The sequence below is a fragment of the Trichoderma gamsii genome (assembly GCF_001481775.2).
Source record: "Trichoderma gamsii strain T6085 chromosome Unknown Scaffold_21.2, whole genome shotgun sequence".
In the NCBI taxonomy this organism is placed as follows: Eukaryota; Fungi; Ascomycota; class Sordariomycetes; order Hypocreales; family Hypocreaceae; genus Trichoderma; species Trichoderma gamsii.
In genome coordinates, this window is record NW_020171358.1 from 83626 (window position 1) to 110917 (window position 27292).

General features: G+C 52.5%; 7 protein-coding genes across 7 annotated transcripts; 3 read left to right on the top strand and 4 right to left on the bottom strand.

Annotated features, from left to right (window-relative positions):
• Nucleotides 1-303: 303 nt before the first annotated feature.
• TGAM01_v206241 (hypothetical protein) lies at nucleotides 304-1229 on the top strand (the record flags this gene model as incomplete). The annotated part of the gene is made up of 2 exons (XM_018808845.1): nucleotides 304-376; nucleotides 430-1229. 2 exons carry the CDS (start codon nucleotides 304-306, stop codon nucleotides 1227-1229), a joined length of 873 nt encoding a protein of 290 aa, XP_018657944.1.
• Nucleotides 1230-1759: 530 nt separating this feature from the next.
• Nucleotides 1760-6700, bottom strand: TGAM01_v206242 (hypothetical protein; the record flags this gene model as incomplete). Its single annotated transcript, XM_024549830.1, has 7 exons — nucleotides 1760-2062; nucleotides 2902-3819; nucleotides 3888-5582; nucleotides 5635-6221; nucleotides 6285-6347; nucleotides 6415-6540; nucleotides 6613-6700. 7 exons carry the CDS (start codon nucleotides 6698-6700, stop codon nucleotides 1760-1762), a joined length of 3780 nt encoding a protein of 1259 aa, XP_024405394.1.
• Nucleotides 6701-7232: 532 nt separating this feature from the next.
• On the top strand, nucleotides 7233-8225 carry TGAM01_v206243 (hypothetical protein; the record flags this gene model as incomplete). The annotated part of the gene is made up of 1 exon (XM_018808842.1): nucleotides 7233-8225. One exon carries the CDS (start codon nucleotides 7233-7235, stop codon nucleotides 8223-8225), a length of 993 nt encoding a protein of 330 aa, XP_018657941.1.
• A 4188-nt stretch (nucleotides 8226-12413) lies between these two features.
• TGAM01_v206244 (hypothetical protein) lies at nucleotides 12414-14630 on the bottom strand (the record flags this gene model as incomplete). The annotated part of the gene is made up of 1 exon (XM_018808840.2): nucleotides 12414-14630. The coding sequence occupies one exon, from the start codon at nucleotides 14628-14630 to the stop codon at nucleotides 12414-12416; it is 2217 nt and encodes a 738-aa protein (XP_018657939.2).
• Nucleotides 14631-16124: 1494 nt separating this feature from the next.
• Nucleotides 16125-20387, top strand: TGAM01_v206245 (peroxisomal biogenesis factor 6; the record flags this gene model as incomplete). The annotated part of the gene is made up of 3 exons (XM_024549831.1): nucleotides 16125-16296; nucleotides 16385-19766; nucleotides 19817-20387. 3 exons carry the CDS (start codon nucleotides 16125-16127, stop codon nucleotides 20385-20387), a joined length of 4125 nt encoding a protein of 1374 aa, XP_024405395.1.
• A 173-nt stretch (nucleotides 20388-20560) lies between these two features.
• On the bottom strand, nucleotides 20561-21728 carry TGAM01_v206246 (hypothetical protein; the record flags this gene model as incomplete). Its single annotated transcript, XM_018808838.2, has 2 exons — nucleotides 20561-20967; nucleotides 21053-21728. 2 exons carry the CDS (start codon nucleotides 21726-21728, stop codon nucleotides 20561-20563), a joined length of 1083 nt encoding a protein of 360 aa, XP_018657937.2.
• A 961-nt stretch (nucleotides 21729-22689) lies between these two features.
• TGAM01_v206247 (cyclopropane-fatty-acyl-phospholipid synthase) lies at nucleotides 22690-24590 on the bottom strand (the record flags this gene model as incomplete). The annotated part of the gene is made up of 4 exons (XM_018808837.1): nucleotides 22690-22908; nucleotides 22967-23718; nucleotides 23792-24278; nucleotides 24474-24590. The coding sequence occupies 4 exons, from the start codon at nucleotides 24588-24590 to the stop codon at nucleotides 22690-22692; spliced, it is 1575 nt and encodes a 524-aa protein (XP_018657936.1).
• Nucleotides 24591-27292: the final 2702 nt, after the last annotated feature.

The following is a 27292-nucleotide window of genomic DNA, read 5'->3' on the forward strand; positions in this document are numbered from 1 at the left end:
GGGAACACGGCAGAACACATCCAGAATCACTATTTTGCCTTTTCGTAGTGCAAGGCATCTGCCCCGATCACAGTGGATCGCGGATAGGTGATCAAGATATTACAGGTACCTACAGCAGCGGGGGTAAACTCAATTAAATCCGACTTGCCTAAATGGGATCTCTGTTATCAACCTATAAATGATCCCCTACCGCGACAGAATCAATGCAACTTCAAACCACTTCTCCTTATTTTCCCTTTTATTAATTGATACTCGCATCTCATTACCTCTTATAATCATAATTCTCTAATAAATCGTCCCGCCATGGCCAACACACCAGAACGAGTCGTTCCCATGCGAGTCATCGTCTGCGGCGTCCAGCGAACAGGAACTTTAAGTAATTCACACAACAAGTTCACTCTCTTATAGCACGATACTAACATTTAGCAGGCATGCGAATAGCCCTCGAGCAGCTCGGCTTCAGCAACTGCTACCACATGCAAAACATCCTCGAAAACCCGCAACAAGAAGCCCCCAAATGGATCCGCCTCATCGAAGCCCACTTCAGCGACCCAGGCAAAGGCAAAGGCACAATCTCCAAAGCCGACTTCGACGCCGTCCTCGGCAACTTCCAGTCCTGCGTCGATGTGCCCCCGGCGCTCTTTGGCGTCGAGCTCGCAGCCATGTATCCAGAGGCCAAGGTCATCATCCTCAACCGCGAGCCCGAGGACTGGTACTGCAGCGTGTCCGAGTCCATCATGGCGTCTGTGCGGCCGACATCGCGGCTGGCCAAGCTGGGGATGCTCTTCTGCTTCGCATTCGATCCTGCAACGCGGGCCTTTGCGAAATTCGGCAGGGCCATGTCCGGGCTTGCATTTCGGTATGATCACCGCACGGAAAAGAACAAGGCCATTGCGTGGTACACGAGTACCTACCAGCGCTTTAGAGATGAGATACCCGAGGGGCGGCGCATCGAGTACGAGATCCAGGAGGGATGGGGGCCTCTCTGCGCGTATCTTGAAGTGCCTGTTCCCATGGTGCGGGATGAAGAGACGGGGGAGATGGTGGAGGCACCGTTCCCGCGGGCTAATGATCGAGAGACATTCAAGAGGAACCAGGCAAAGGGCAGGGAGAAGGCTATGAGGCGGGCGAGGAACAATTTACTTGTGGCGGTTGGTAGGGTGGTGTTGTTGGCCGCGGCGGGATATGCGGGATACGCTTTGTGGAAGACGCGGCTTGGAGGGATGTAAAAGATGAAAGATACACTATTGTAATTGTATAAACTTATAATGGCATATATAGAAGTCACAACATTTCACAATTTATACGACGGCTGTTCGGATTTAACTTGTAGAGCTTCGTTTTGACGTGTATTTATAAGGGCAACTCGTATATGCATGTACCCGCAGCATCTATACCCCATCAACCCAATTGAAAAAGATGCATCAACACTGACTATCGAGCAGAACTCATTGTGCCCTCATCCGGATGCAAAAACCCAGATCATCATAATAACAACATCGCCAAATCATCCATCCATCTCAATCACCATCCAATTCGTGGTAGCACAAACATCCGACCCCAGATCCGTCCATCTCCTCAGCGAATGCACACTGACATCATCGCCCACTTATAAACCCCCCCATCAAAACACCATGTAAATCGGGCCGCGTAAACCCATCCATTGTCGACAAAGCAAAAGAAAAAGACAAACCTCTTCTCGAGTAAATGTATAAAAGTCGTAAAAAAATGAAACATGAAAAATAGATTGTAAAAACATTCATCGCATCGTCCCAAGAAATCCCGACCCCGAATGCGAAGGCCTCCGCCTCGCCGAAGCCTCATTGCTGCCCCTCCTCTCCAGCTCCATGTACGGCTCCCTCTCAGGGCTGCTGCTCAATTGCTGCTGCTGTTGAGCAGAAGAGCCGTCGTGCTGCCGGTGCTGCTGATGGACGTATAGGATCTTCTTCTTTTGACCAGCAGAATAATCCGCTGCCTCTGCGACGTTGTGGCTGTTGACTCGCGAAGACGGCGAAGCCTCCTCCATGCTGAGCGAGCGATCCATTTTGTGTTGTGGAATGATCTTTCGAGGTTGAGCCAGAGTTCGAATGCTAAGTAGTCAAACATTGGAGGCGTAGAAGAAACCTTCTTCTCAGAAGGTTAAATAGCGAGAGATCTGCTCCAATAATTTGTTAATAAGCTTGATCTTCTCCAAATGCCCCAAATTCAGTATTACCGGGGGGCCTTGCCGAGCTCTTCGTCTTTATAGGTCCCTATATAATCTTCTTCCCCGCACGTTGGAATGGCCCGGACAATCCCTTCCCATAAGTGATCAAACGCCATGGGCCTAAAAAGCTCGATGATAGACTTGCCGGTTCCTGCTGTTGGTCTTTACTGGACACTTTTTTTTGGCAAACAATTGGCTGCGTCCCCGCATCTTCACGGGGCTCGTGGCTTGGATGAATGAGACACTAGAAGGGGGAACAATAGACATTTGGAGGTTTTTGCCTGGACGCTCGGATACCCAGACGCTCAATAGCTGTGCTAAATAGACACGACTGCGGCATATATCTCCATTTTGCTGCGCCTTTGAAACAGGAAGCTCGGCTGAGAAGATGGTGGCTGTCCGCATTCTGGATGTATATCAAAGAATAAACCAATCAGATGGTGTCGCCTTCTATATAGTATACGATAAGTATCTGATCTCCAAGATCCAACACCAGTCAATGCTCGTTTAGAAAATTCTATAAACATCGTCCCTTGTCCCCTGCGCCCATTGTTTTGTGCATATCCAAGTGTTTGTCTTCGTTTCACCAGGAGCTTGCTTCAATTTATTTCCGTCCACGCCTTACGGGCCACCCTCGCCAGTCTGCGCACGTCCCGGACCGGATGGCCGCAGGCCAGAGACAGCTCCCTCCGTACCTGCGGCACAAAGGGCACCACGTAGGTCGATTCGAACAATCGTGGTAGCGCACCGACGATTTCCAGGGCCAGTCTGCCGCATTCAGCTTCGGTGTCGGGGCGGATCCTTGCTGGAACGTAGCTGGGGGGCAGCCAGTCTGGCAGCTTGCGATCTGCGGCGACTTTGAGAGAGAAGCAGGGCAGTGCGATGTTGATCAGGCTCTTGATGAATTCTTGGGCTTTGTCGGATGACTCTGCCAGAATGGTCTTGAGTATCTGCAGCGCGGGCAGGGTGTCGGGTCCCGCGCCCAGGGTTTGAGATAACACCACCGACGCGCGTAGAATCTCGACCGAGTCGTCTTCCCAGATGGAAAAGGGCATGTGCTTGACCATGGACAAAACACCAATCCTGTAGTTCGTCTTGATGAGCTGGCTCTCAGCCTCGGAAACTTGGCTTGTAGCGACTTCCAGCATGGGCTTGACCAAGTCAAAATACAACTTTTGCGTCCAAAGCGGCTTCACCACAGCAAAGCTGTCCTTTGACAAGAACTGCTGCGGCGCAACAATCATTTCCATCCTCCGAGCCAGAAGATGGCCCGTGGCTGCATTTCGAGGAGCGTCGCGCAGTGTTTGAATCAAGCCTCGGGCTTGTGTGCCGCCTGGCCGACGGACAATACCGCTGACTATTGCATAAATGGACGAGACTTGCTCCAAGTAGCGAGAAGCATCGTCGCTGTCGGAAGAGTTCTGGACATTATGTAGAGCAGATTCTAATCGGCCCTCCAGCCTGGCCATTACGTAGCTGAGATCCTCCACCTTGTATTTATTGGCCAAGATGGTCAAGATGGACCTCGTTACCGGCCTTGTGACTGGGTTCTGAGTGATGGAGGCGCTCAAGGTGCTGCTTATTAGAAGCTCTTGAGCAATTCCATAATCAAACTATATAAAGTGTTAGCCGTAAATGGAAAGAGAGAAAGAGGCCAAAGCAAGTATGCGGAAGAACTTACCAGCTTTGCAATAACCGACGGCCTCATAGCCTCCAAGAGCCCGTAGTAAAGAGTATTGACCGTCTTTTCAGTCAACCAGCCCCATGCAGACCCCCCTTCATCCGTGTATTTGTCTAAACTGAGCCTTCTCCCCTCCTCGGGCAGGGTAATGGGAACTGGTATTATTTCATCTTGGAACAGGTTCAACAGGTAATGGTCGAGTTTGAGCGATACTTGCTGGGTTTCACCCATCTCGCGAAGAACGAAACTCGCAAAGTCAGAAACAAGCTGAAGATAGCGGTACTCGGATGGATCGTCCAAACTCGACAAGCTATCACAGAGCTGAAGCGCAGGCTTCGTAGACCCAGCGATAGGGCCAACTGTAGTTGTGGCTCGGCGATAGAGGCCTCGGACGATGGCAAGGCCAATGAGTAAAAAGTCATTTCGAAGTGCAGTGGCAGTTAGCTCCTTTGCTGGTGCTGCAGTATCGTAACTTGGTGTGATGCCGTCTTGCTCTTCCTTTTCTTCTACAAATGCCTGCAGTTCGGGGAACTTGTAGCTAACTCGATACAGCCACATGGTACCATCAAATGCCTGGTCTTTCTCTGGACTATGCTTCAAGCAAGCGTCGTTGAAGTAGCGGGAAGTTGTCTGAATGCCGACAAGTAGCGCACACCAAACTTTTTTGTTGGCATTTGTTTTGATTGCTGTATCTAGTTCCGTGGTCATGACATGGATTAGGTACAAGAAGTGGCGCCGCGTATCGATGGGTGTTTTCGATAGTTCGGAACATCCAACATAGGCTAGCAAAGCAGCTACTTTCTGAATCTTTTCGCTGGCTTCGTCGCTTCCATCTTGACGGCTGCCGTGGATGACCGTCACAAACCAATCAATCAGAGGCCTGAAACCTGCTGGGTGAGCTTGGTTGATTCTGAACAAAGCCTTTGCTGTCTCGTTTAGAAGATCGTCCGAGCTCGAGCATGGATAACTGCTGTCAAACCCATGCAGGGCAATATAGAACACATATAAGCCAATTTCAGAGCACAGAGCCTTGGGAAGAAGCAGTGCAGCGTCGCTCTCCGATCCAAACTGTATAGCTCTTTGGGAGACCAGTGCGCCGACTCCCTGGACGGCTTCCACTGCAATTTTGATATCATCCTCGGTGGCACTCTGTTCGCTTGAAGCTGTGATGGGAGAGGAGTACACGTCGCTATAAAGATTCTTAAAGACGCCATCAACAGCGGCAAAATCGCTTTTTTGCTCATCCGTCATCTGAGTCTGCGACAGCAGCAATCGCGTCTCCAAGATGACATTGAGTATCTTGAATAGATCTTGCGTATGAGTCGCCGACTTTGGACGCCGCAAGTTCTCCTTTAAGTGCGTAACGGTCGGCGCCACCATGAGAACAAACGCAGTAGGGTTTGCACTGAGGACACTGACAATGAGACGGCCAGCCTGAGTCGTGTACATCGAATTCGACAAGTCGCTAACGCAATCGCGCGTCACATCTAGGGTGTAGTTGCGGAGATTATCGTCCTTTAGCTTTGTCGCGAGGGTCTTGAGCACTTCAAGGGTGGCCCAAATGGCATCTTCGATTTCTCCATTCCGGACTTCGTATTTGAGGCTGCCCCAGATCCGACCAACGTATGGGATGATTGATTGCTCTGGGTTCGTGTATTCTTCCAGACACTCTCTTATAGTTTTCAAAACATCAACCTAAAATGTGTGAGATTCAGTGATTTCAGCCAAGAAGCAGAGTTCAACGTACCTTGACATTTACCGTAACCCCATCGCCTTGGTCAAGCTTGCCTACAAGGAAAGGCAAAGAGTGAGAGGCAAGACGGTATGTCGACGAGAAGCACTTTCGAAGCTGAGATTTGAGGTCCTCCGGGGTGATGCCACTTTGAGACAGTCGCGGTAGGGTAATGGGGTAGTACGCCTTGAAAGCAGCAAAGACTTTCTCAACAACTTCATCTGAAGGGTCGTACTGCTGAAGAAAGTTCCTAAGAATATCGAACCATACGATCAAGCAGTCCGGATCTCTTTCGTTCCGGCACAGCTCCAGCAAATTAAGCAGATACGAGCAAGAGGCGCCGTCCTTTTGCTTCAGATTGCTTGCAACTTCAGGGGTAGCCAAGAGGGACCTCAGCAGCTCATAGACGGCAAGACGAGTCTTGGGAGTCTGTCTCTGGAAATCTTCTTTCATAGCGCATACTTTTTCGATGATATCATAACCGCTGGCTGGCTGAAACCATTTCATTGCAATGATTCGAGACAGGGCTGAAGCTGAAGCTAGAACGCCGGCTTTGTGGTCAATGTCAAGCATGGCGCCAAAAAAGGCAATTAATAGTTTCACTTGATACATCATTAGTACAAAGGATGCGATAATGCGAGAGTTCATAACGTTCAAAAGCCTACCTTGAGCTGCTTTGAAGAGATCTGGCTTCACAAAGTCCAGTGTACGAGATAGAAACTCCAAAGCTGAACATTTCACTTATTAACACAGTTTCAAACGGCGGAAAGTAATAGAAAGGTAATTGCTTCTCACCCTTGGCTCTTGATGTCCAATCTGGAGTTTCTTGTGAGTCTTCGGTCTCCTTGTTCCCAGGCATCCACGGCTGTACAGCCTCTACCCACCGAGCGACAGGGTTGGAGCCCGCTGTGCTCTCAAGCTCTAAGCAACAGAAGACGTTAGAACCTCTCTAATTCACAATCTCAAGTCGCTTGGTAGCCCATCATAACACACCTTTGGCCGCCCTCTGGGCCAACTCTGTGAGTTTAGCCTCATCGTCTTCGAGGACAAAGTCGAGGGCCAGCTGCCGAAAGTCGGCCATGGCTCTTCTTCTCGCAGACGGTGCTTCGACAAGATCAAGAGAGACAGTCGACTCCTCCAAGGCCAGTAAAAATGAGATTCCGCCTGTTGTTGATGCCCCCTTCGCTTGATGCACTGAACGGTTTCCAATATGGCGGGGTATAGATATGAGCAATCACCAAATCTTGCTGCCAGGGAATACACCGCCTCTTGCTCCACGGACAAGGATTGAGCTTCCTGGTTCCAATTTTCCGTCCCAGCGGCGTCGTCTCAGGGCGTTTCTCAGACAAGTCAAGCTCCTCGACAGAATGGAATTGTATGGATTTGTAAACGTTGCACCAAAACGCAGAATTCCGGTCCCCGCCAAAAGGAATATCGGCCATGGTGGGGTGTTTTTTGCTCTGTTAAAGATTCGGGATCCACTTTTTGGCGATGACGGAAGAATCCCGCATTGGCATATCGATTTGAGAGCTTCTTAGAGCTTCGTCCCAGCAAAAACATTGCCCTTTGCACGACCAATTGGCTTCTGGTTTTCATCACAGCACTTCATAACTATGATTCATATACCGACGCTGCGACATTTTGCCGCCAGATCAGTGCGCTGCGCTGCTCGCGGCGCCGTGCAGCAGCGCCGCTGGGCGCAAGTCCACGATGTTCGATTCCTGACGACGCAGCCCTCGCAGGTGATTCTCGAAAAGTACCGCGAGAAGCTTCACAAAAAGGCATCACAGGAGGGACATGGAAGCATCGATGACCTCAAGGCGGCATATGCCGAGAAGATACAGGAGCAGCGCAAGAAGGACGCTGTGGATGTGCCTCCGATCGTCGAAGAGTTAACAGGAACGGCCATTCCCCAGACCGAAGGCACACCAATTTCACAGCCGAATGCGCCATCCTCCTCGCCCTCGAAGCCTACTCCGAAAAAGGCCTCTTCATCAGGCGAAAAGCCCGCCATCAAGCCCCTCGGCGATATCCTCGACCTCGAAAAAGTCGCCGAGCTGCCCGAGAAGGAACTCACAGCCATCTGGCGTCTCCGCCACGCCTCCTCGCCGCAGACTCTATGCGCCGTCATCCCCGCACCAGCATACCAAGCGATGGAGTCACTCGCCCGCGGCAACCCCTACTTCGTGCTCCCGGTGCCGCACGAGAGCCAAGGCGCGGAAATGCACTTTATGCAGTGGACCTTTGACGCGGCATCCAAGACCAGCACGGTGCTGTTCACGCAGCTGGCCGAGTACAAGGCCAGAGGGGAGTTTGCGCAGCCACACACCACGGTGACGCATCACCTCGACTTAATAAAGGACAAGGGCTTGGTCCTGATGCAAGGACAGGTCATGGAGGGGAGGAACGTGCAGCCGGACCACGCAAAGTGGCTGGTGATGTGCTTGCAGCGATTTTATGGTGGATGGGAGCAAAAGGGCGATGAACTGGATGGACAGAGGAAAGAGAGAGCGGAAGAGAGGCAGAAGCTATTGGAGTGGTTTACCAATGGCGACTCGAGATTCAGCATTGAGAAGCTGCTAGAAGAGGCGGAGAGAATGGGATAAATTTAGGCTATTCAGATTTTAGAGTGACGACACTGAGATCAGTTGTACACTCTTTTGGGAATATTGTCTGCTTTAAGCACCGGGACATATACATGGACAGATGAGACGGAATCTCATGCTCGCGGGCTTGTCGACAGTTGGACATTGGATGGAGCATCTAATGGGTCATACACGACCCAAACTGTACAATTATATGTAAAAAATTAAACAAATAGAATACATGATATATCAATATACACCAGCCCTCCCAACGCCCGCTTTTGCTCCCTCACAGCTTTGCCTTTGGCGTCTCCGCCTCATCCTCTTTCTTGGCCTGCTCCTTCAGCACTCTCCGCAGAATCTTGCCCGCCTGCGACTTGGGCACCTCCTTGATGAAGCGCACGCCTCCGCGCAGCTTCTTGGGCGGCGCAACTTTGGCATTGAGCCACTCGATAATGTCCTTGGCTCTGGCCTCCGTCTCTTCGACGCCAGGCTTGAGCACAACGTAGGCGCGCGGGATCTCGGTGTGCTGCACCTTGTCCCAGACGCCGATGACGCAGACGTCGGCAATGTCTTCGCGGCCGTGGAGCTTGGATTCGAGCTCTGCGGGGGGGACTTGGAAGCCCTCTGAAGTAGACAATGGTTAGTTCCTCACACGCTGCTTGGACTGGGATTGGGAATAAACGTACTGTACTTGATGAGCTCCTTCTTGCGATCTGTAATGTAGAAGTGGCCCTGGGGACAGCAGTAGAAGATGTCGCCAGTCCGATACCAGCCGTCGGTAAAGGTCTCGTTGTGGAGGTCAGGCCTGTTCCAATAGCCCGGGAAGACGTTTGGTCCCTTCAGAAGAAGCTCGCCAGCCTAATAATGTCCATGCCATTAGGATGCCGCAAAAATCGTTAAAAAAAAAAAAAAGAGAAAAGCATGCGATATCTCCACTCACCTCGTTATAACCCAGCTCCTTGCCGTCCTCATCCACAATCTTCGCCTCCATATTAGGAAACAGCCTTCCCACAGAGCCCTGGAACTTCATCCACTCCTCCGACAGCTGCACCATACACGCAGGCGACGTTTCCGAAAGGCCATAGCCCTGCTTCACGCCAATCTTCAGGCGATCCCAGACCGCAACGGCCAGCTCTTTGCTTAGCGGCGCGGCGGCCGAGTTGATCCAGCGCATCGACGACAGGTCGTACTTGGACACGACCGGGTGCTTGCCCAGCGCGAGCACGACGGGCGGCGGCACGTACATGAAGGTGAGGCGGTGATCCTGGATCAAGCGGCAGGCCTTTTCGACGTCAAACTTGGGCAGGACGACGCAGGTGACGCCGACGCTCATGGAGGTGCCCAGCACGACCATTAAGCCCTGGAATGTGTAAGCACAGAAGTATTCATTTTGCGATAAGCAGACTTACGTAGATGTGGAAAAAGGGAAGAAGGCCCAGCTGGGAGTCGGAGTCGTAGTTCAAGAGCTTCTCCTCGCGGCCCATCTGCATGGCTTGAGCAACGATGTTGTAGTGGGTGAGCATCACGCCCTTGGGCAGTCCAGTAGTTCCCTGATACACAACATAGATTCGTCAGTCCTTCCGTCAACTGCAGCTTCAAGCTGGTAAAAGGCAACGCTTACCGAGCTGTAGACGAGGTACGCCAAATCCTTCTTCGGGTCAATCACCGCCTTTTGAGGCTGCACCTTTGCCCCCTTGGCAGTGATATCCGTCCAATGCCTATGAACTCCCGTCTCATCCCGGCCCTCTCCCAGCAACAAGATCCTCTCCGCAGGCAAACCCGCCAGCGCCGCCGCCTTGCGCGCAATCTCCAAAAACGGCTTCTGCGTAATCAGAGCCTTTGCGCCAGAGTCCTTGAGCTGCTGTGCCAGCTCCTCGGGCGTGTACGTGGGATTGGCAGGGCTCGCCACGCCGCCGGCCCAGTGGACGGCGAAATTGACTACCGGCACGTCAATGTTGTTTGGCGTGAAAAGGCCCATGACATGGCCCTTTTTCCAGTTCAAGACATGGCTGAGACCCTTGCCGAATTCGAGGGCCAGGCGCTTGATGTCATTGTGAGAGTAGGATTTGCTAGAGTCACAATCGACAAAGATGGCTGATGAAATGATAACCAGGTGTTAGCTGATTGTTTTTAGAGAAAGAATCTAGAATCGAAGTATACTAACGTTTGTCGGCAGGATAATTCCTGGGTGCTTCTACGTAGTGCGTCCATGTATCGGTATCTGGGACCTTGACCGGCGTAAATAGCGAGGGGATAGGCATTACGGCGGTGAAAAGACAATCTCTGCTGTCGTTGTACAACAAAAACTCGCTGGATAAGATGCCTGTACAGAGGGCAAAAGGAAGAAAAAATCGATGACGACGCCTTCTGCTGTTTAGATAAAAGCTCCGATCACCAAAAAAAAAAAAAACGAATAGCAGAGCGCTGACGTTGGAACGCCAAAGTCGTCTTTTAAACTCTTTGGTTTACAAATCGACAGATAAGCCGATCGCAATAGGACAGGATACCCGCCACGGCGGAGGCAGCGCCTTTATTTATTTAAATAGCATTATGCTAGTGGGACGAACAAGAGTCGTAACACGCATCACACCCCGGCAACTTTTCACTTTGTGTATGCCTGGCAGTCGACTACCCAATCCAACTCCATGCCGCATCCGCGCCGACATAGCTCTTTAAGCTCATCAATGGATCCTTTTCCGGGCGCCCTAGTTTTGGCGCTTGGAAAGATAGGGCCAACAGCGCAAACTAACGTATGTAGCCAGCTTTGCCAGCTTTTAGGTACAGTACGCTGGGGATTGACTGTTTAAAGTGCCAACAGTTGGTGCCCATCGGAAGCTCGGAGAATACAGGGGAGGTTACGGTGGAGACTGTTGTACTTTGGACCTCGGCGCCGAGACGGGTCTTGTGGAGAAGGCTTGAGCCGGCGTTGGGGTCTTTTTTGCCCCTGTGTTGGAGCAATGTTGGAGCAGAAATGCGGGGAAGCGTCAACATAGGGGAAATCTATCTGTTCGAGCTCTGAGTAATGAAGGCTGCAAACAAATCAGTAAGAGTATAACAGTATTCTGTACACAATGGAGCAATGTAGAGACAACCATCGCAAGCAGAGGTGCTTCCATGTTTGGGTGGGTGCCGTCCGGACTTGTGTGCCGAGCTTCAATTCCGCATAGAAGTTACCACATTATCTATCTGAGTTCGTTCAAAGCAGCAGCAGGATCTTACACTTGGTGAGCTTCGCGAAAGCAATAGAGTAAGAAACAAAGAAAAGGCGAGTCGGCTCCGGCGAATCAAGTCACGATAGTCCCAGCTACTGCACAGTACATAGGCCTCTAAGCAATTACCAATCCGCTAGTAACTCCGTATACCAAGAATAGTGCTACTAGAGGTAGTAGTACACATACCTGCTCGGGAATGACTATTCGGCACCTCAGAGTCAATTGCAGCCTTACGGCCTATCTATCAGAGAACCAACATTAGCAGCTTTCCCAACGCTCAAATTAAGTCGGCATAAGACGGTGATAAGTCGAGTTTATCTGCCTCTGAACACGCATATGCGGCCTTTCAAGCCTTCACGACCGAGCTATTCCCGCGCCTGTTTGCTTACGGAATACGCGCTTACGGTAAACCCTCCGACGGCTATTCGCAAAAAGGGTCCGCGGGTTTACACTGCCGTGTCATCTTTGATGCTCAAGGCAGCTTAAATCCGGCCTGACTAGTTAATATGCTATAAAGATCGATGTCCTCAGGCTTGATATCATCTTGCATACACCTGCACACAGTGGCTACCACGCCTTGCCGGTATCGTCGCTGCTATCGCTTCTGTCGTGTTAGGATATTCAGATGTGGCTGCATGTGTATATAGTTGGAACAAGCAGTGGAAAAGCTCCAGAGATTTCAAGTACATACTCTATACATGAGGAAACATGAACGAGCAGATATCAAATCTAAAGACGTTTACAGAAACATATCCAAACCCATAAAGCTGTTCACATCCAACTCCTTTTCCTCGTACAAAACTCCCCCCTTTTCGTAAAGCATCAAAGCAAAAAACAGTCCTAGTCAAGAAATGAATAGATTGGCCAACGCAACTTTGACAATCCACCCAATGAATCGCGGCAAATATTAACCTCCCAGGGTATCAAACCATACCAAGGTAAAACCAAAATAAATCCCAAGGTAAAAAAAACACAAAACCGGCCAACCAACTCCCTATTCGCTGCCGCTGCTGCCACTGCTCGACTCCATCAACTCCAGCGTCTCCACAGCCTCGGCTGGTACCCACTCTTCCACGGCATCGCAGCCCTCCGGGATCCTGCAAATGTCCCGAGCGTCGCCGCACGTCTTCCACAGCACCTCGCGGATTTCTCGAAATACCTGGTCGGGCGCATCCATGGCCCAGATGACGTCTAGGTGCTGGTACTCGGCAATCGTCTTGCTGTGCACCACCCGCACGTGCGGCTCGCGGCCGGCCTCGAAGCGGTTAAGAAGGCGCTGGCCGTCCACCAGCTGATCGTCGCCGCAAATCCACAGCGCAAAGGGAGGCACCTGCTCGTTGTACCAGGCGGTGGAGCCCTTGATGTGGTGGCGTCGTCGATGCTGCTGCTGCTTGGCTTGTGATGATGCCTTCTCAAGAGCTTCAGCTGGTGGCGGGCGCTCTGTCTCCAGATCCAGCATCGCATCATCATCATCCATGCTTTCTTCAGCTTTCAACACCTCCTTGGTCGCCAAAATGCACTTGTGATGCGCAAAGCACTCCCGCCCAAGCCACCACCGCATCGACTCGGCGCTGACATAGACCGGCGCAAACTGGAACATGCGATCCCGCAGCCCGCGATCCCAGCGCTCGTCCGTCCAGCCAAACAAAAACGAAAAGACCTTGTAGCCCAGCCAGCCGTACAGCCGCGGGTCCAGCAGCGCGTGCATCTGCATCATGAAGGGGATGAAGGCGTGGATGCCGAACATGAGCCGGAACATGGCCGGCGAGATGATGCGCATAAACTTAAAGTACATCTTGCCGATGAGGGGGCCAGCGTAGGCAGCTGGAGCCAGCGCGCAGAAGACGGTCAGCTTCTCGCCCAGGTCGGGGCGCTGTTCCTTTGCCAGGGCGACGAGTGTCTGCGTTGTTCCCTGCGAGTGGCAGATGAGGCCAATCTTTGCGAAGCCGGTCTCGTGTAGGACGCGCGACACGAGCGCCGGCAGGTCAAAGACGCCCATTTGCCGAATGTTCCAGCACCACATGCGCGGATCGCTGTACTCGAGCAGAACGTGCTTTGGCTTGAAGCCGCAGCGATTGTTGCCCAGCCAGACGTCGTATCCCGATTTGCAGAGCCAAAACGCCAGGCTCTGGTCGTCGTTGCAGCAATAAGCCCCCGAGCTCTGCAGCAAGCCGTGCATCAGCAGCACGGGGAACTTGCGCTTCTTGCTTGAATCTTCCGAGCCCGAGGCTGGGCTGTCGAAAATTGTTGGGCCGAGTTTCTCTCTGCTCGTCTTGTCCAACGGGGTGTACTCCTTGGGATCGTAGACGTGCCAAAGATCGATGATGAAGCCATCTTCCGTCTCGACTTCAAATTCCTCCACGTCAAGGCCAACTCTCCGCGCATAGTAACCGACATCGCAGATAATTGGGTCTTTCCCGCCCTCTTTCGGTGGGTATTCGTCCACCATCGTTTCGTTTTCGACATCAAGACGTCTGTGGTCTCCTGTAGGATCCCATTCGTTTTCCTTCTCTTTTCTTCTGGCGGCGTTTTGGAGCTCTTCTTCGTAAAACGGCCGCTTCTTGTCCTGACCCGGCAGGAATAACCTCTTACACCAACCCGGGATGGATGTGAACAACGAACCGAGTACAATCACGCCAAGAAATTCCAGGCTCAAAACAAACGACGTTGCCCGAAAGAGATAGCATTGGACATTCCGTAGCAGAGACGGCGGGCCGTACAGCGGTAAAGGTGGAAATAAGGGGTTTGTGTGAGATGGAGGCATGGACTGCCTCAACGTTCCTTGCGAATGCTCCGACTGCTGCCAAGCCGGTCGATCTTGACCCTCGGTCTGATGATGAGCCTTTTGAACTTGCTCTCCATGGTGGTGACCTGAGCCTAACTCTTTTTCTTGGTACTCGGCTGCTGATTTCGTCTCTGACTCTCGTGAAAGTGTCTGCGTCAAGTCTTCGCGCAGCACATTTAGCTTGTGGGCTTCATCCAGAGGCACGCCCGGCAGACGGTTGCCATCCGAAGTGACGATGACGGGATCCTGCGGTGTGATAAATTCTGCCTGGACAGCGACAGCCGGCGAAGAATCCTCTATGCGCTGATGCGACAGTTTCTCGGATTGTTTCATGAACGCAGCCGCCTGCTGTGCAACCTCGGATGCTGTCGACGGACGCGAACTCACGCCGCGCCCTGCTGTACTCGGGGGATCTTCGTGGCCCATTTTCTACCAATAGGCAGCTAATTATGGTGAGCTGCTTTTGTCTGTGAATGTTCTTCTAATTTTCTCTCTTTCTAAACCGAAGGGAAAGAGTCTTCTTTGTAGGGTATCGCTATCGTCGTAGACCCTCGCCAGCAACAGTAGAGAACAATGACATCAATTTGTAGATCATGCCCCTAGCCTCGCTGCTAAATTGGTCTCTATTACTGCCAAAGTGTAAAACATACAAAAGGGTGAGATTCGCTGAGAAAATGTATGTATCTGACAAACGAGCGTATCGACAAAAAGCTCATACAGTTATTCTCAAGCGTGCAGATGGGACAAAGAAAATTTTCGACATGCAAAACATCATGAGATAAATGCGGTGAGCGGAGAGGAGGAAGGGGAGAAAAGAAAAAAATGAGATCTGAATCTAGGAACCCCGTAGAACCGGTTTTTTAGAAGTTACCTACATTGGAAATTCATTTGGGATATGTGACGCAATCGAGTTGCGCATCAAGACGAGACGATCCCTGTTAGCGAGCTCCATAATATCCTTCCCCTTTCTCCACGCAGCGTGTTTGTTTGCGTCGCGTAGTAATTTATTTTTTTTAGCTTGTGAATTTCTCTTGATTCAGTCCTTGATTTTTGCCGCTTTGGTGGTGGCAGTGCCAACGTGGGGGAGTACGTGTATTAAGCCATCGAGTTCTTATCTAATATTACTTATCACTACGGTGCCTTTGATAAAGCAAAGATTCAAGAATTCAAGATAGTATATCATATCGTTTAGACCTGCATTCTTTCGCAACTTGGAAGGCTATCTAGTTCGTGTAAAGTCAATCTGTTCCAGGTTCCTCGGTCCCAATATGGCGATTGGCGCTAGTATCTCTCGGTGTAAGTTCCATGTCAATGGCATAGCAGTATGCTGCTGCACTTTCTACTATAAGTCGTAAATAACAAATCATCTGATGTCTTGTAAATATCCAATGAGCTTCCACATAATCCATTGCGTGCAGCCGCCAATGCCTTGGCAACGCCGTCTCGGTGGAGCTGCTCCGTCCATAGTAAGGAGAGCTGAGGCGCAAATCTGGGGTTCTCAGTCGCCCAATGCCGAGGCTGCCACGGCTACAGCCGAGCCACAGGCTGCTTAGTGGCATCTGCAGCGACACGAACACGCCTGGCATCTGCAGCTGCAGGCCGCTCTGATTCTCAGCTCAGCTCAGCTCAGCATCGCATCGCATCGCATCGCGCCCAACACGCGCCGGTTCCAATTGTCTGAGATTCCGCGCTGATCTTCTTTCTCAGCCTTGTCTTGATTGTCTTGCCTGCATCTCTTTTCTGTTGCCAGCGCCATGATCCAGCGGCTGCGGGGTGCTGTTTGAACTGCGAATCTTAGAAACCTTCCAACTCCTTTCTACGGCCAACGACAAGCGGCTCCTTGCGCCGACTTCGCCCCCTCCTCGAACCGAACCGCCGTGCATCTCGCACCAAAGAAAAGCTTCCATACACCGTTTCAACATGGCTGTCTCAGACGGAGCGCCCGTCGTGTCGCACAAGAGACGGAACCGCAGGCGGCGTCAGGACAAGCCGGCCATCACCGCCCGACTCGTGCTCGACGACCGCACCAAGGGCGATGTTGGCTTCTTGTCGGACGACTTGTTTTCCGACCTGTTCCCGCACCTCGCGAATGGTAAGCCAGCCTGGCGGCAATGCGCATTGGCAGACAGATATATCTTGCTGCTGCTGAACGAGATCGATCCTAACAACAAGACCCCCAGATCCCAATGACGAGCTCGTCGACGATGTCCACCACGTTGCCGTCGCGCCATGGGCCCCGAATGCGAACCCCGTCGAAATGGCCTGGTCCGTCGTGCCGGTATTGCGATCCGGCGATCTGTCCCACTCGACCATCCAGTTCTCGCCCTCGTCGTCGGCGCTTCAGAGCTTCGCCGTGACCCTCCAGCAGGTGGCCCCCTCGAAGCTGTCTAGCCATAGCCGTAGCGGCATTGAGATCCTCGTCCTCGACGTGGCTCCCCTTCCGCTAGACACGGTCTTCGTCAACCTGGAAAGTGAATTGACAAAACGGCTGGAGAGCGGCGAGGGTACATTTTACAAGGACCATCCGACGAGCCCTGCAAAGGATGTTGCCAGCATGACGCCCGAGGAGCGTGTAGCCACGGCGCTCAGGGCAGCTCTCAGCACTCTCAAGATTGTTCATTCTGGCGACTTGTTTCCGCTGCCTCTGCCGCCGCATCCCGTCACGCACCTACCGCCGAATCCAGGCAAGATTATGCTTTGCGAGCCCGTGGCCCAGGGTATCCTGACGGAATCTACAAAGATTGTGCTGATGAGAGGGAGAGGCATCCACCGAAGACAGGGCCGTCCGGCGGCATCAATGACCTCCGATCAGCAGCTCAACGGCAATGACGACGAGGAGGGCAGCAATGACCAGTTCTTCTCGGCTGCTGAAGAGCGCGACCGGCCCGACGCCGTTACCGACGACGCGGTGGCAGCTACAGAGACGGACACCGATTTCTCGGGCTCGGAGCAAGACGAGGAGCTTTCGGATGATTCAATGGACGAGGTCATCTCTCTGGAGGCCCCTACGCTGCCAACGACGAACTCGATGAACTCGCTGGGGCCTGGAACGCCAATGACCGCTGGCACTCTCCGCGGCAGAAAAACCAACGGCTTGGCTACCCCGGGCTCAGTTTTTTCCAATTTTACATCCACTACTGCCCGTCCTGATCGGTCGCGAGGGAGGCTGTTCAAGGTGCACGGCCTGAGGAAACAGATTCCTTCTGGCCTGTTGCATCCCAAACCATCCCCCGAAGACGATGAAGAGGCGCGCATCTACGTTGATGTGGCGTCCCTCTCCAAGATTGGCTGCTTCTCCGGCGACTGGGTCCGCATTGAGGCTGCAGAGGAACCTCCTCTGAATGGATTTGGTGCTTTTGGACTGGGCAGCTTCAACCACCCAGACTTTGAAGTGTCCAACTGGCGACCTGTTCGGGTATACGGCCTGCCAGAGGGCTACTCTCAGCGTCCTGTCACTCGCATCAACAGCTCAAGAAAGGGTGATCGGCGGACCTCCTTTTTCGAGTCGCAGGTTCAGCGGCCTTCCAGCCCGGCAGCTTATGCGTCGCCAATCTTGATTGCCAATATCGACGGAGCCTCCTATCTGCGTATATCGGCACTAAAGAAATCTACCTATCAAGGCAAGGGTACGCTGCCTAGGTTCGCAAGCGCCTCTCAGCCCCCGTATGCCAAAGACATCGCCATTCACCACATCAGAACGCCCATCTCCGCCGAAAGAGCGTATCAAACGGCCGTGCTGGGCGGGCTCAAACGATATTTTGCGCATAAACTACGCCTTGTTCGACAGGGAGACTTGATTGCCGTGCCGGTAGATGCACAGTTGGGCCGGGCGCTTCAAGAAGCTCCAGGAGCGGGTGGCTCCGAAGTTGACGACGTGGTGGCACTGACAGCACGATCAACCGAATCTGGAGGAGAGGCTATTTCACACCTTGACAGCGTCGCATGGTTCAAAGTCGGCCATATTCAGGTGCAGAAATCAGATGAAGACGATGACGGAGCTGAATCTATGTGGGGGACCGTTGCCTGCATCGACAGCACGACTGTAGCCATGCACGGCTCAGGATTTGAGACAAGCCGGATCCCCGGCATCAAGGACAGCACCTGGCCTTACTATCTCGGCCTCAAGAAGACGCCGCAACGCGGACCAGACGGCGGCCCTCCACAGTTGGCAGACCGTGACCAAGTACACGTTCCTCCCTTGAGACGCCAGCTACGGGAGCTCCTCGCCGCGGCAACAAGCCAGAGGGCCGTTCACTTGAAGATGCCCCCCGTTGTCATCCTGCTTACCTCCTCACACCGCAACATTGGAAAGGCAACAATGGCAAAGGACGCCTGCAGCGACATTGGCTTGCACACATTCACCATTGATGCCTACGACATCATAAGCGAAGGAGGTGGCAGCGGAAGCGACGTCAAGACAGAAGGCTTCCTGAGAACACGTGCAGAGCGAGCCATCAGCTGTGGCCCAGACAGCTGTGCGCTCCTCATCCAACACATTGAGGCGCTGACGGCCGACAGAATAGAGGCGTCAATCAAGGAGATACTAGAGGACGTCCGCGTGCTCATTGCCACCACCAACGAGGTCGACAAGGTACCCGACGGCGTCCGCGCCCTCTTCACCCACGAGCTCGAAATGGGCGCCCCTGACGAAGCCGAGCGAGAGGCCATCCTTCGGGCCGTCATCGAAGACCGCGGCGTGTCTCTCGAGCCCGCCATTGACCTCAACGCCATTGCCCTCAAGACAGCCGCCTTGGTGGCCGGCGACCTGCTCGACGTCGTCGAACGCGCCTCTGTAGCCAAACGTTCCCGTCTCGAGGCGCTCTCTGCCAAATCCGGCGTCACCAGCTCCATGGCCGTGACGATGCGAGACGTCCAAGTGGCCGGCGGATCCTCCGCGCGCTGCCTCACAGCCGCCGACTTTGACGTCGCCGTCGAAGCCGCGCGCAAGAACTTCTCCGACTCCATCGGCGCCCCCAAGATCCCAAACGTTACATGGGACGATGTCGGTGGCCTCGGCAACGTCAAGGACGCCATCACTGAGACCATCCAACTACCCCTAGAACGCCCCGAGCTCTTCGCCAAGGGCATGAAGAAGCGCTCCGGCATCCTCTTCTACGGTCCCCCCGGAACGGGAAAGACTTTACTCGCAAAGGCCATCGCCACCGAGTACAGCCTCAACTTCTTCAGTGTCAAAGGCCCTGAGCTGCTCAACATGTACATTGGTGAGTCCGAAGCCAACGTGCGGCGCGTCTTCCAGCGCGCTCGCGACGCGCGCCCCTGCGTCGTCTTCTTCGACGAGCTGGATTCCGTGGCGCCCAAGAGGGGCAACCAGGGAGACAGCGGCGGCGTCATGGACCGTATCGTGTCGCAGCTGCTGGCTGAGCTGGACGGCATGTCTGGCGGTGAGGATGCCGGAGGCGTGTTTGTCATTGGAGCGACGAACAGACCTGATTTGCTGGATCCGGCGTTGCTGCGTCCCGGCCGATTCGACAAGATGCTGTATCTTGGTGTTTCGGACACCCACGAGAAGCAACAGACCATTTTGGAAGCACTCACTCGAAAGTATGTTGCACCTTTCATCTCTGTCATCCTATATATGCTAACATCCACAGATTCACCCTCCACCCCTCCGTCTCCCTCGCCTCCGTCTCACAGCGCCTGCCCTATACCTACACCGGCGCCGACTTCTACGCCCTGTGCAGCGACGCCATGCTCAAGGCCGTCACGCGCCAGGCCGCCGCCGTGGACGCCAAAGTGCGCGCCCTCAACGCCGACGCGGCCACCAAGCACGAGGTCTCGACGGCGTACTTCTTCGACCACTACGCCACGCCCGCGGACATTGCCGTCATGGTCCAGGAAGAGGATTTCATCGGCGCACACGAGGAGCTGATTCCCAGCGTGAGCGCGGGCGAGCTGGCGCATTACGAGAAGGTGAGGGCGCTGTTCGAAGGAGGAGGTGATAAGCAGAAGCAGCAGCAGCAGCAACTTGTGGATCGCGGTAAGAGACCAGCCTCTTCAACGAGATCAGCGTCTTCGAGTAAAGGCAAGGGCAAGGGGAAAGCTGTTGCGACGACGGATGATGAGCTTGAGGATGAAGAGCGGGTTAATGGAAAGGGAAAGGGGAAGGCGGCGATGGGATTCCAGGATGGGACGGCGAGTGATGATGAGGACTTGTATGAGTGAAGAAGGGAAGAGGAAATTTAAAATTCATGTAGGGGGTTGGTTTTTTAAGATGCTCATACAGATGCATGCATATACATATACATATAATGGTGAAAATTTATAAAGATGAAAGAGATGGAAAATTCATTGCATATACTATACAAACATATCTTTATCATCAATCATTTCCGGTCCTACATCTTCCTCGCATCCACCACAGCACTCCCCTTGGCCGCCATCCCCCCCTCCGGCCCTTCCACCCAAACATCCCACTCCTCCTCCTCTCCAACCTCCCTCACCCGCCTCACACAAACAGTCATCTTCTCGCCAACATACAGCGGCGCATAATTCCTATACCCAATGGACTTTACCGCCCCTCCTTTTGCATCAGCACCAGCAGCAGCAACATGGTCGTTGAGCACGCGCAGCATAAGAGCCAGCGTCAACGGCCCGTGCACGAGGATCGTCTTGTGCCCGTCTTGGGATCTCGCATAGCCGGGGTCGATATGGATGGAGTGCGCGTTGAAGGTGAGTGCCGAGAAGTGGAAGAGATGGGAAGGCGTGGGGATGATGGAGACGGAGTGTGTAGGGGGGTGAGGGTCTATAAACAGTCCTTTAGCATCAGCTTCTCTTCTTTCAAATCTTTCCAATCTTCATCATGAAAGATTGTTTGTTATGGCACTCACATTTGATAACTCTTGCAGCAGCAGCAGCAACAGCCGCAGCCTCCCCCTCCTCATCCTCCCCCTTCCGCATAAACACCAACGTCCTCCTCTCCTCAACATCCCACCCCCCCCCCTCTCCAACCTCATGCCCAAGCCCATACCGCCTCCACAAATCCACAAACACCTTCTCATCCGCCCTCCCGCCGCCCTTCACCTTGACATCCCCAATCGCCTCCTCACACACCCACGCCCTCCCATCCAGCACCAACCCTTCATCACTCTTGAACCGCACCTCCCCCCCAGCCCAAAGCCTCTTCGTAAACTCCCCATTCGGCGCATGATCCCGATCCGCCCCGTCAAAGGCCAACTCGCTCGCCGCCGTCTGTAGCGGGAAATACACCAAGTGGTGGCCCTGCGGAAGATGTCTCTCCGAAGACATGAGCACCGAAGAAGATGGTGGTCGTGCTGCGTGGAGGAGGTCTGAGAGCGTGGTAGTGAGGAGGTGGGAGGGCATGGGGGTGAGGTAGTCGCGGATGATTTTTGGTGGGCGGGATTTCATTTCTTGGGGGTTGACGGGGGTGTAGTTGGATGAGGATGATGTTGAGAACGGGTGCGATGAGGATGATGCTGAGAGCTGTGATGAGATGGCATTTATACGGAGGAGTGGTCCTGCCACTCTCGAGCCTCTGGGTTGCATTGCAAAGATGAATCTGAATGAAATTGACTTATACGTGTTAATATTGATAAAGTAAAATGATTCGGTGAAGATTATGAGTTGAGTTGAGTTAAGCTACAAGTACCTACCTAGCTGGTGATATTCAAAGCTCAACGTCCAGCACCCTTATCGATACCAAAAACGCCTCGGCTCTAAAACCACCGTCATCACAGGCGGCTAAGAGCGGCACCTACCGGACCAGCCATCATCCATCCATCCCATTTTACTGCACGAATCTCATAATCCCCTCGTAAGCATCAATTTAATGGACGGCAAAAAGAGTAACCAGTGCGCCGTGTAAGCCGGGCTGTGGAATAATTTAAGAATCTGACTGGCCCTCCAAGCGGGCAACATGTCATGTGAAGCAAAATATGTTCCAACTCTGCTAACTACTGACAATCAACCACATTTGTTCACATACACTTGCCATATATGATTGCCCATACACTTTCGCTTAAAGTAGCAATTCATCAAGATTAAGAGTCAGCTAACGTCGAACAAGCTGCAAGCCCCCACAATATGAGCAACATCTTTTTTTTTTCCTTTTAAGGTTCATTCATTCTATTCATACTAAATCCTGCAAAACTCATGCACACCCCTTGGTGACAACAAAAAGTTTGCAGTCTTCTTTTTTCAATACCCTTAGTCCCCCAGACATTCCATTATTTATCCGTTTTGTTCTTGTCCCATAACCATTCATAAACATAAAGGTCATGTCGTGACTGTCATTAAAACAACTCCTCGCCCCCAACCTAAACCAGCTCCCATAAGAACCAGCAGACATTCATTCTCTAGCTCTAGATGAAAAAGGGAAAAAGGCTCCAAGACACCATTAACGTCACCCAATGACAAGAAAATCTCAATGCATCTGTCCAAAAGAGAAAACCAGCGGTTTGAAAGTTTCAGTCTATAGAGAGACAATCGTCACCATTTCTCTGCCCACTTAAGAAGTAAAGGCAGTGGAGGAGATGACGTTGTTCTTGGCGCCCCAAGCCTTGATGTCAGCCTCAGAGTTGTCGTAAGCTCCAGACAGGTTAAACTGGCTAGGGATGCCCTCAACTCGGTGGGTGGAGTTGATGTTCTTGACCAGTACAATCTGGAAGCAGGTGGCAGAGCCCTGGCGAGAGATGATGGTGGAGTAAGCCAAGAAGTACTCCCAAATCTGTGACGACGATTAGTATAAACAATATTTCTTTCTATAGCTGACAATCTAGACTTACGCGGAACCATCGCTTGCCGTACTTGGCCTCAACCTTGTCGCGGTTGCCCATCCAGTTGCGGTACCACTTCCAGAGAGTAGAAGAGTAGTGAACACCGATGGTATCGACATTCTTGACCTCAAAGCCAGCACCCTCCAGCTTATCAATGACCCAGCCAAGAGGAGTAGAAGCATCGGCACCGGGGAAGATGTACTTGTTCATGAACAGACCCCAGATCAGATCCTCGTACTGCCAAGCCTTTCGGAGACCAGCAATCTGCAGGAAGAAGACACCATCGTCATCAAGCATGTTGTAGACCTGGGTGAGGAAGCTGCCAAAGTGACGGACACCGACGTGCTCGGCCATCTCAAGACAGGTGATCTTGTTGTAGCGGCCTTCGGGAACGGGAATGTCGCGGTAGTCCATGCAGAGAATCTTGCTTTGCTCCTCGGGGACGCCAACCTTGCGCATGGCGCTGTTGCCCCAGGCGGTCTGGTTGCGACCAAGAGTGATACCGGTGACCTTGGCGCCATAGTTCTCGCTGGCAAATCGGGCGAGGGTACCCCAGCCGCAGCCAATATCCAGCAATCTCTCGTCCTTCTTGAGCTCAATCTTCTCGCAGACAACAGTCAACTTGTTGTCCTGGAGCTGCTCGAGTGTCTCCTCAGAGTTGATGTCAGAGATGATACCAGAGGTGTAGATCATGCGTGGACCGAGGAACCAGCCGTAAAAGTCATCACCGCGATCATAGTGGTCTCGGACCTGCTCCTCATCTACGTGGAAGAAGCATGTTAGCACATATTTACTCTTTTGTTTGTTTTGTCAATTGGTGTAGGAGAGGCTTACCCTGAGAACGAGTGTGCATGATGAGCTCAGGAATCATGCCCAGCAAAAAGTACTTGATCAGGCTAACAGTGAAGCGGAAGCTGGCCCAGTCGTGACGGTACTCGAGGACCTCGAGGCAGTCGCCCTTGAAGTCGACGTCACCGTCAAAGTACATCTCGTGGAAGGTCTCCATGGGGATCTTGTTGGTGCCATGGTACTTCTGGCGGTCGGCCTCCTTCTTGAACTCGAGGTAGTACTCGACGGGACGGCCGGGGTACTTGGCCTTGGTGTTCTTGCGGGGGGAGATGGCGGAGACAACAAGCCACCAGCCGGCCAGGATGGGCAGATCAAAGAGGATGGCGAAGAAGATGAAGGTCTTGAGGCCGCCGCCAACCTTCCACTTCAGCCAGAAGGGAACGCCAAACAGGATGGAGAACAGGATCTTGTTGTTGAAGGAGTCGGAGCCTGGTCCATCAGCTGGAAGGGGAGCATTCTTGATGGAGGGGTACTAGATAAAGGGACAAGCAATCAGCTCACTGGTCTTCTAAGAGGGCAATTGGAGAGGCTTTGGAAGAATGAATGTATGCAGAGTGAAGAGCAAGGAATGCAGCAGCAGCAGCAAGCAATTCCTTTCTCTCTCTTTTACATACATCCTAGGGGGAGCTTCGCCAAGAACTTGTCATGCAATCAAATGAAATCATACCTTGGTGGTGCGGACACCGCAGTCCTCATCCTTCTCAAAAGTAGGGGCAGTGGGCTTGGGAGTCTCAATGAACTCAAACTCGCTCTCACTGCCCGTCACACTTGTGGGCTTGGACATCTTGACGACGTTCTGTTGCCAAAACCAATTGGCGGTAGAAGAACGGTCAAGAGAAAAAAGGTTGGTGTGTTGGTGACAGAACTGCAAAACAAAGGCGGGCAGGAAACTTGGACTTCTGTCCTCTTGTTGGCCCCTCCAAAAGCGGTGGAGCAAAAAGAGGGCAGAAAAAAAGTACCTCCACTCGAACTGGTACCACTTCCAATTGGGATCTGCTATCACAATTGCTCGTCCTTTCGTATCTCTGCTCTCCGTTTCCAAGGGAGGGGAAAGAAAAAAAAAAGAGCCCGTTGTTTGAGCTTGGCTTGCTTAGCGGAGGGGCGGTGAGGGGCAGCAGCGTCTAGGCGGCCGGGCGGGCTGGGAGCCGTATCTGCGGCGCAGCAGTGGCGCGCTGCCGAGGAATAGCAGCTGGCGCAGCGCTGCAGCAGAAGCGCTAACGCAGCTCCAGCTGACGCCACAAGATTGCAAACGACTCGGGCACTGAAACAGCTCACCTCACCTCGAATAAACAGAGAGAGAAACGCGTCTGCGTCCACACAGCTCCGCATGAACCCCTCAGTGCTGCGCAGTTGCCGGCTGAGATGCGCTCGCTAAGAGCACTGCCTATCCACTCCCCCCCTTTTCTTCAACTCTCTATCTATCCATGATGGGTCTGCATATACCGAGCAATCTGCTCTCTTTGTGGCTGGCTGTGCTGTGTCTATCCATTGCAGGTGGTGACGTTGATGTGCAGGAATCGTCTTCTCACACGCTGCAACTTTTCAGCTCCTCGCCAAGCTCTTCCCGCGCCGAGGCAACAAACGCAACAGTGAGCAAGATGCCCCATTGAGTTAGGCTATCCGTCCTTATCATGCCACTCATCGTCGATAAGCATCTGCAAAACCGATCGCTGTCAACCGCCCACCTCGCCTAGCCATGCCATGCCATGTAGAATCTTAAAAAATGGAGGAAGGAAAAAAAGAGAGAGAGAGAGAGAGACCAGCTCCCAAAAATCACGGCGTCACAGACATATTGCTTACACTAATCATGACGCCTTCCATCAGCGTTTGGAACCAGGACGAGAAACCCGTCTCTGCAAGCCCGCCGCCGCTTATACCTTAGAACGCAGTACTTGGACTATCAGTAAGGTACCACGTTATCAAGTGCAAGTTGCGAGACAAAACTTGCCCATCCAGATACTACTACTAACCCATCAAGGTTCACCATCTCCCTTCTTCTATTACTATTCATCCCACACTGACATCCGTGTTAGTATCCTGCAGGAGATACTCCATCTTCCTTCTCGTGACCTCCTTTCAACAGGTTTTATCCGTTGATATACGCAAACTCGCCAAGCTACGACTAATCTGTAAACCCTGCTTCGGCAGGTCTGAAGTCGCAAGGGGTTCCTTTTTTGCTATTGATACTCCTACCTTGTCTTCATACCGATACGCTGGTAGACGAAAAAGAAAGAAAAAGAGGAGAAAAGAAAGAGATTGTGTGGTAATGGCGTCAGCTTTTCCAAACCCTCTCTCCTGTCAAGATAAGTTGTGTGTGTCACGAGGCTCTTTTCAACCTGGTCAAATTCCTTTATACGCAAGTAAGCCTACCTATTTCCGAACGGTTCTTCCCCTCATGGATCGGATAATGAACAGCCCATCGCGAGATGGAGACATTCTGAATACGATATCAATGCACACCTCACCTCTGTTGTAAAAAACGCAAAGTGTTTTTCTCATGGAAATATCCGTTTTGAGGCAACGGCACATCTTTTCTGGTCCAGCTGATGTACAAACACGCATTCCTCTAAACCCCCAGTCATATCACCCCCAAGCAGGGTAGCATCATGAACCACTCGAATTGTGGCTAGGCAATCCGCCCTTAGGAAACAGCTGGCTCGGAGTTCGGAGAGGTCTTGTGATAGAAGGGACACACACCCCGGTGAGGCCACCGGGATTCCTTTATCTTTGGTGACAACTCCCCATTCAGCCGTTCATTGCCAGCCAACCAAATCTGAGGATCCTCGTTGATACCGTCCGGTTCCCATTTCCCGCCCGGAGTCGGCCGCATCCTGTCAGATTTCCGCACAGACGCTCACTATCCGGGGCACTAGTCAATATTGTGCCAATGCATGAAGGCTTGCCCATGATGCAGGCATCAAAAGATATAGATAACGGTATCAACATTGTGTCATCCTAGCCTAGGACTCATAGACCTGAAGATCCTCGCTAAACCCCCTCATCCCCGGATTCCGGATATTGAGGCTCCTAGGAAAGCTAGCAAGCGGGCGATCATGCTCCGCTCTTTTATGCACACCGTTGCATTCCAGAGGCGTTGACTCTGCCGGCAGCAAGGAGGGTGTGCCTCAACCCCTCTCCCGGGGCACGGCCCGGATGGCATCAGCAAAGCAAAGCGCGGCGTAGGGCTTCGTACTATCAAACTGTGTTTCCTCCCGCCTAACGAAGCCTTGTATTATGCCAACGCCATCTTGTTACAAGCCCGAAATAGGCAACTCTCGCGCTGTATTTATGCAGTACAGGCCAGCTTCTTCGGACCCGAGTATTGATCCCGGCATTTAGGCCACAGGAGCTGAAAGATGGCTCCATTTCAGGCCAATAATAGAGTCACACGATCTGTGATAATGAAACGAGCACAGTCATTGATTCGACATCAAGGAAAGCTGATGTTTTTGTGTAGATTTGTAATCACTCGATATCTCACTTTGC